Consider the following 8,242-nt stretch of genomic DNA (forward strand, 5'->3'; position numbering starts at 1 on the left):
AGGTGGAGACAGCTTCCCACTGTCCTGCTTAGACCCCAAACGTCTGCACACAGAATTCAGGGCTCCACAGACTGAGGTGGAAAAAACGACATCTTTCTTTCCATCTACCTCGAACAGACACTGGGCATTTCCTTCCATTACGAACGTGGCAGTATTAGCAGTACCCATGACTCGGTCAGCGAGAGAGGTCACAGATGTTTTTCTGTCAATTCATAGAGGTGGCAGACAGTTCGAACATCACTTATGTTCATCACTACTCTGAAATAACAGTGGTTGTCAGGCGGGATCCTGTTACTTAATACTTTAGTACTGAGTGGTGTCACTAATACGTGTAATACATGCTTTTATTTTTATTTACTTTTTGAGACAGAATCTCACTCTGTTGCCCAGGCTGAGTGCAGTGCTGCCATCACAGCTCACTGAAGTCTTGACCTCCAGAGCTCAAGTGATCCTCCCACCTCAGCCTCCTGAGTAGTCCTGGGACTACTGGTGTGCCACCACGCCCAGTTGTTTTCATTTGTTGTAGAGAAGAGGTCTCACTATGTTGCCCAGGCTGGTCTCAAACTCCTGGAGGCAAGCAGTCCTCCTACCTCAGCCTCCCAAAGTGCTGGGATTACAGGCATGAGCCTGGCCAATAAATGCTTTTAACGAAAGACTGTGCTACTGATGAATGTTGAATACTTCGATAACTGGTTTTCAATATAATTTGCTGCCTTTGTAAACCTAGCGGTCTCATTTTATGTGTTTGCAAAAATTCCTCTGAGATGGGGTCCATAGGCTTCCCAGATGGCCAAGGTCATCCGTGGACCAAAGCTGGTGGAGAAGTGCTGGCTGCTTGGCACCCGACTCACCCAGGAACAGACCACGAGCAGAGGCAAGGGTGAGCGGGAGACCCTGGCAGAAACAGAGACAGACGTGGGCGGCGATGCAGGGGGCACTCAGGAAGGGTCGTGTGACCACCGAGGCCATGCCTGCTGCAGAGAGCACTGGACCTGGGGATGGACCTTCTCTGCCTGACCTTCCCTTGGCTCCCCTTCTAGACTGTCAGGGTAGTGCCGGGACTTGGACAAGCGCCCTCTCTGGTCTGGGCCATCGTGAGTACAATTCAAGGCAGTTAACGGGGTGGGGAGGCTGCTAAGAGAGAGGAGGGGAGGCAAGAGCAGGAGCTGCTCCTGTTGGATATGGGGTCTTCTCCTCCTGAAATAAAGTTCCAGCTGCTGGGTGTGACCTCTGAGGCCTCCAAGACCTGGGCCTGGCCACCTTGTGTCTGGCAGCCACGGCTGCTTGGTGGTACTCTGCCCACTAGAACCACCAACTGCTCCCACTCGCTCCTCCACCACCTGCCCCAGGCCCCTTCTTGTCTGAGAGGACTGATGACGGTACTGTGTGGTCGCCGTCTGGGTGTAGGGCCCTCTCCTTAGCACAGAGCCTGGCACACTGGCCACTGTCTGCTGACCTGAGCGGAATCGTGGCCCACAGATATATTAGTGATGGGGATGGGGAGAGGATCTGAGAATTGTGTCTCCGCCAGGAAAAGCAGATGCCGGTGAGCTGAAATGGCAGGCATCCCTAATTGCAGGGGAGTTCTGTCCAGGGTGCCCAGAGTCCCCACTCCCCTCCTGTTCTGGAGTTGTCTAGCTCTGTATCTGTCTCCCCCCACACCAACCCCATAGCTCCGAACTGGCTGTTCTCGGGCAGAGCCTGACTCAAGAGTAGGAACCCAGGGTATGTTGGACTGAAGGGAGCTGAATTTAATGTGACTGTCCAGATGGAAACCTCCAGAACCCTTCATTATATGGATGTGAGGCACAGATGTGGAGGGAGACAGACCCACAGGAGAAGCTGGGCCCAGCTCATCATGAGGTGGTCGGAGGGGCTTGCAGAGAGAATAAATGGTTTCTGCTGAGCTTGGGCCCCGACTGGCTTACCACACAGGGAGACGGTGTAGCCTTCCAGGACACACATGGGATGGCCCAGCACGAAGTAGCCAGAGACCTGGTTCACAACACTGATCGTGCTGGCGATGACGGTCTCTGCTAGGTCAGCAACTGCCAGGTTCACCAGGATCCAGTTCAGTGGGTGGCGCAACTTCTTGAACTTCATGGTGGCAGCCAGCACAAGCCCATTTGTGAAGACGGATGCGACGACCACAAAGATCATCCAGATACTGGTGAGGTGGTACACCCATCTGGGAGCGATGTGGTAGTTGGGGCCTTCAAAGGGGCCTGGGGGCAGGAGGCAGAGGCGAGAGAGGAGCTGGGCGGCAGCCTCGCCTGTCTATACCAATGCCGATCTCACCTCTCCCTGCCTCATCAAGGCCTCCCCTCCCCCTCCCGCCCTCCTGCTCTTGCAATTGGCTCTTTTCCTCCAGCTTTGCCCATCCTTAGACCGACAGCCTCCCCTCCATCCTGTCGCTCAAGCCAGAGACCATCTCCTGCTGGTCACCGGCACTGGCACCTTGAACTTAACGGAACTCCTCATCATGTCCCCCATCTGATTCCCTGCTCCCAGTGTGTAGTCACCCCGCTTCCCTGCTCCCCTCTTCCCTTCACCTCAGCTCCACCTCCTACCTCCCAGAGTCCTCTGCCCTTCCATAGACAGACACTTTCCTCATGTAAAGCCCAGCTCAGATGCATTTGCCTTCTAGAAGCCTTTCCAGATTCCCCAACTAGTGGTAACTCACCCCCTTGAGGGGAAGACCACTACCCACCTCTGTCACTTTCTGTCACATATAGGAGTTACTGTTCATGATGATCTGAATGTGCGTGTCCCCCATAAATTCCTGTGTTGAAATCCCAAACCCTAAGGTGACGGTATTAGGAGGTGGGGCCTTTGGCAGGTCATTCAGTTCATGTGTGCAGAGCGAGTGGGGCCCTCATGAATGGGATTAGTGCCCTTATAAAAGAGGCCCTAGAAGCTGGGCGTGGTGGCTCATGCCTGTAACCCCAGCCACTCAGCAGGCCAACGTGGGAGGATCACTTGAGCCTTTGGGAACAGTGCAAACTAGCTGGGAATGGTGGCTCATGCCTGTAATCCCAGCACTTTGGGAGGCTGAGGCAGGAGTGTCTCTTGAGCCCAGGAGTTCAAATCCAACCGGGGCAACATGGCAACACCTCATGTAAAAAAAAATATTTTTTTTAATTAAAACTTTTTAATTTTTTTGAAAGAGTCCCTGGAGCGCTTTCCAGCTCTTTCTACCCTGTGAGGATACAACAAGTTGTTGGCAATCTGTGGCCAGGAAGAGGTTCCTCGCCAGAGCCCACCACGCTGGCACCCTGACTTCCAGCCTCCAGAGCTGTGAGAAATAAATTTGTCATTTAAAAGCCACCCAATCTATGGTAATTTCTCTTTTATTCTTTTCTTTTCTTTTTTTGTTTTGTTTTTTGTTTTATGAGACAGAGTCTTGCTCTGTCGCCCAGGCTCGAGTGCTTGGTGGGTGGTGTGATCTTGGTTCACTGCAACCTCTGTCTCCCGGGTTCAAGTGATTCTCCTGCCTCAGGCCCTCAAGTATCTGGGACTACCAGGTGCTCATTACCGCAATGGCTAATTTTTTTATTTCTGTAGAGATGGGGTCTGGCTCTGTTGCCTAGGCTGGTCTCGAACTCCTGACTTCAAGTGACCCGCCCACCTCGGCGTCCCAAGTAGCTGGGACTACAAATGCATTACTTCTCCTTTTTATTTGTAGGAGTTTGCTAGGGCTCTACACCTTGTTTGTTGGAAGGACCTTTGTCGTAACATTGTTTTTGGCAGATTACTTGAAGGGATTGCAAGCCACAGACCTGCTGCTATATAAGGCCTCATGGAGAGTCCCAAGATTTATCAAGAGATTCTTTAGTTGTGTGTTAGAAAAGTCCAACTCGCGGCCGGGCGCGGTGGCTCAAGCCTGTAATCCCAGCACTTTGGGAGGCCGAGACGGGCGGATCACGAGGTCAGGAAATCGAGATCATCCTGGCTAACAAAAATACAAAAAAGTAGCTGGGCGAGGTGGCGGGCGCCTGTAGTCCCAGCTACACGGGAGGCTGAGGCAGGAGAATGGCGTGAACCCGGGAAGCGGAGCTTGCAATGAGCTGAGATCCGGCCACTGTACTCCAGCCCGGGCAACAGAGTGAGACTCCGTCTCAAAAAAAAAAAAAAAAAAAGAAAAAAAAAAAAGAAAACTCCAACTCAAGCTAGCTTAAGAAAAATGGGGATCTCCTGGCTCTGGCCAAGAGAGACACATAAATCTCACCCCTAGCACAGCTGGATCCCACAAGGCCTCTGCTGCCCTCTGTGCACGGGCCCCATTTGTTCCTAACACGAGGAGCTTCCAGAAACCCACTGACAATGTCTGCAATCCTGATACCTGGCACTGGCTCCCCAGGAACCCCCAGTATGAGCAGTAGGGACAGACCATTGACAATTGAAGGCCTTCGTGGTGTCAGTCTCCGTGCAGAAGGAAGCAGAGGGGAGCAATGGGGTTGCTGATGGGTCTAAGAACAGAGAACCCCCAAACTGTCGGCAGCTCTTCCCTGGGAAGTACCTCGGGTGAACTGGGGAAGAGCAGCTGCGACTGGGAGGGTTTGGGACACTCTGGCCTGTAGGCAAGTGCAAGGGGCTGCAGCAATCTAGGTGCTGTGACCTCTCAAAACAAGGCAGCCAGTTCTCTTCCCTGGCAACCCTTGCGGTCCAAATTGGGCAGTGCAGGGACAAGGGGGCAAAGGAGAGAACAGGTCCCAGCAGCAGTGGGGGAGGGGACAGGAGCTGCCACCAGTGCAACTAGAGCTGGTGTAATGGCCTGCCTCGCCCTCATGAAAGTTCTGGGAACTGATTTCGTGAAGCAACGAGCAAGAGAATCAAAGTCAACTCCCAGGCAAAGTGATTCGAGGAAATACAGGGAGAGACGGAAGGCGGCAGCAGCGGGGGGAGAGGGGAACACAGAGGCGCAGAGAAGCCAGACTTCTTCAAGTACACCTTCTTTTCTAGATTTTAATTTGAAACTTTTAACTGTTTTATAACATAATTATAAAACAAAATTTAAGTGGCTGGGGTTGGTGGCTCACATCTGTAATCCCAGCACTTTGGGAAGCTGAGGTGGGCGGATGACTTGAGGTAAGCAGTTTGAGACCAGCCTGGCCAACATGGTGAAACCCTGTCTCTACTGAAAATAAAAAAATTAGCTGGACATGGTGGTAGGCACCTGTAGTCCCAGTTCCTCGGGAGCCTGAGGCAGGAGAATCGCTTGAACCCAGGTGGTGGAGGTTGCAGTGAGCTGACATCACACCACTGCACTCCAGCCTGGGCGACAGAGTGAGAGTGTCTTGAAAAAATAAAATAAAATAAAATAAAATAAAATAAAAATTTAAATTGAAAGATCAATCTCTGAAAATCAGCAACAAAAGAAATGAAGCCAAATGCATATCCACTGAGTGGCATATCACTTAGAGAACGACTGTTCTAAGGGACTTGAAACACACTGGTTTACTACACTACCTAGTGGCGTATACCCTCAGGGGAAGAAGACCTGTGAAGATGTGAAAGTTTTGGTCACCAACAGGTGAAGACAGGGTAAGGTGTCCGAATGCCATCATTTCCCATCCGCACTGCAGTGGTTTAATTGGTCTGGGCGTTGAGTTTCACTAGCCGCCAACACCCCTGAAAAGAGACACTCTCCTTGCCAAAACACACCAACAAATCCAACCTGCCTCTGGTCAGACCCTCAGATCAACTACCAGTTTACAGAAAAATCATAATGAACAACGTCAGAGGAGCCTGTCAGGCTACGTCATGAACGACTTGCTTTCTTCCAGAAATAAATTGCAGGGAGATAGAGAGGGAACCTCTAGATTCAAAGATAGTCAAAGGCCTATCTATCAATCTGAATATGTGGACCTCATTTGAGCCCTGGTTCAAGCAAACTGAAAATACGTATGACATTTTTTGAACACTATTAGGTATTTAAAGCTATTCAGGAAATATTGTTACACTCGTCAGTGTGATGATGACTTGTGGTTATGTATTGAGAAGATCCCTTTTCTCCTAGAGGAACATAGTAAAGATTTACAGAAGGAAGGGTGTGAGGTCTTGGATTTGCTTCCAAGAATCAGGAAGAAAGGGTAGTGGAGGGGTTACAGATGAAATGAGATGAAACTGTGGAAGTTGAGTGATGGGTACCGGGGTTCATTACACTCTATTACACTCTTCCTTCTACTTTAGTAGATGCTTGAAGTTTTGTGGGAAAAAAAAACCACCCGGACATTTGAAAAGAGTGCATTGAAGCATCATGCATTGATGAAGTCTGGGGGCATCTAGGAAGAGACTGTTGCATTGCCACCAAGGAAATTCTGGGCACAGTCAAGTTGAGGTCAACTGCAAGATCCTCAGCCGATTTGGTCTGGGCACTCTGTCACTAATTGGCACTCGGTCCTGGCCACCCCACAGTGGGATATTTATTGGCAACCAAGGAGCTGGCGTGGTTTCTGGAAACCACAGCCCCATAGCCTGCATGATGTTCTTCTTTTTGAGACGGAGTCTCGCTCTGTCACCAGGTTGGAGTGCAGTGGCACGATCTTGGCTCACCACAACCTCCGCCTCCCGGGTTCAACGATTCTCCTGCCTCAGCCTCCCAAGTAGCTGAGACTACAGGTGTGTGCCACGAAGCCCAGCTAATTTTTGTAATTTTAGTAGAGACGGGGTTTCACTATGTTGGCCAGGATGGTCTCTATCTCTTGACCTCGTGAGCCGCCCACCTGCGCCTCTCAAAGTGCTGGGATTGCAGGCGTGAGCCACCGCGCCCTGCCTTCACGATGTTCTTGAAGGCACCAAAGGAATTTGGTTTAGAGGAGGAGCCAGGGGAGAGGGCCAGGAGTAGGGAGGTCGCTGGCGTCCTCAGCTTCTTTGAGGGCCTGTGCGCAGCTTCTGGATTGGGCAACTGCCAATGGCAGAACTCGGGCTGCCCTGATGAGAGCTTTCAGCTTTCTATTGGGCCTGAGCCCTCTCTGCCAGGACTGCTCCAAACGGAAAGGTAGCCCTGGGCGCCAATCTAGCCTCTTCCCCCAGAGGTGTGCAGCCAGAAGCTGTGTGGCCCCATCATAGAGTTCAACAAAATGACTGCTACAATCTCTGCCTACCCTGAAGTTCTAGAAGTTTCTTGCCCTCTGCTGCTGTCTTCCCCACCCTCCCGCCTCCCTTGGGTGTGTCAGTATGTTGCCTCCTTTTGGCTTCAAATGTAAAGACAGACCCGACTCTTCCCCAGGAAGCTGAGGGACTCCGTGGAATGAGAGGTTACTTGCTAGCAGTGAACACGCTCATCTACGGGCCAGAAAGAAACAGCACATAAATTCTTCCCCAGCCATGGATTCTCAAAGAGTCTGGGAAGCCTGTGTGGCTTGCGAATGCATATTCGATATTATGGTGTCCTTCTAGATTCGGAGAGGACCCCTGGATTCATGTCGTCTGAAAAGCTATGGGAGAAAGCCTCTGCTGGTGGGGATGTGCAGAAGAGAGGTTCCCTTGGGCGGGGCAGGTGGGTGGCCGGTGGCCCCCAGTGCAGCCACCCAGCCTCCACGGGCCTGCTGGCTCACCTCTGGTGGAGTTGCTGTTGGTGTAGGTGAAGATGCTGGACTGGGTGCTGTCCTCATAGCTGTCCTGCGGATGGCGGCCTGCGAGCCTTTGGAGGCTCCAGTGCTGGGCCATGGCTATGGAAAGCCCTGTCCCCGACGGCAGCCAGCCCTGGCGCATCACCTGAGGGTCACGGCGCTTTATACTGGCCTGTGGGATCAGCCCGGGCCTCTTCACCTTAAAAGCTCCCAAACCCTACACTACCTGATCTCTTAATTGGGCCTGGGACTTAGACCTCCTCCTCCCACCTCTTGCTCCCCTGCTCCTGAGGCGAGCCCGCAAGGGCGGCTCAGAGGGATTTGCTGGGAACCAAACTCAGACGCCCCACCCATCCCCGCCAGGCAGGTGGAGGTGACTGTGGGAGCCTCTGTGGCCCTCTCTGTGTTTATGTGTCCTCTGTTCCCTTCTACTGTCTTGTGCCCGCCTTTGGGGCAGGTGGACTCAAGGGTCAGGATTTGCAGACTGGGGGTGGGTGGTGAAGCTGCCCAGAGCCTGAATCCTCCTTTCTCATGTGGTTCTCTTGAAAGCCCAGGGAGACTTTTTAGGGTCGAGGCCTGGAACCAGATCCTCCTTGAGAGGCTGGCCATCTCCGTGGGCCCAAACGGGCGAGATTTGTGCCAGTGGGGGCTCCTCCTCCAGGGTGGGG

General features: G+C 52.3%; 1 protein-coding gene across 1 annotated transcript in view; it reads right to left on the reverse strand.

Annotated features, from left to right (window-relative positions):
- Positions 1-7,725, reverse strand: part of LOC105521649 (medium-wave-sensitive opsin 1-like) — a 17,603-nt gene extending 9,878 nt beyond the window's left edge. Inside the window, exons 1-4 of the mRNA XM_011955920.1 lie at positions 7,560-7,725; positions 1,929-2,225; positions 1,295-1,456; positions 852-971 (exon numbers count right to left, since the gene is read on the reverse strand). Of these exons, the coding sequence (XP_011811310.1) occupies positions 852-971; positions 1,295-1,456; positions 1,929-2,225; positions 7,560-7,716 (736 nt within the window). The 5' untranslated portion in view covers positions 7,717-7,725. The remainder of the gene's footprint in view (positions 1-851; positions 972-1,294; positions 1,457-1,928; positions 2,226-7,559) is intronic.
- Between the last annotated feature and the right edge of the window lie 517 nt (positions 7,726-8,242).

The sequence above is a fragment of the Colobus angolensis genome, unplaced genomic scaffold (genome assembly GCF_000951035.1).
Source record: "Colobus angolensis palliatus isolate OR3802 unplaced genomic scaffold, Cang.pa_1.0 Scaffold402, whole genome shotgun sequence".
In the NCBI taxonomy this organism is placed as follows: Eukaryota; Metazoa; Chordata; class Mammalia; order Primates; family Cercopithecidae; genus Colobus; species Colobus angolensis.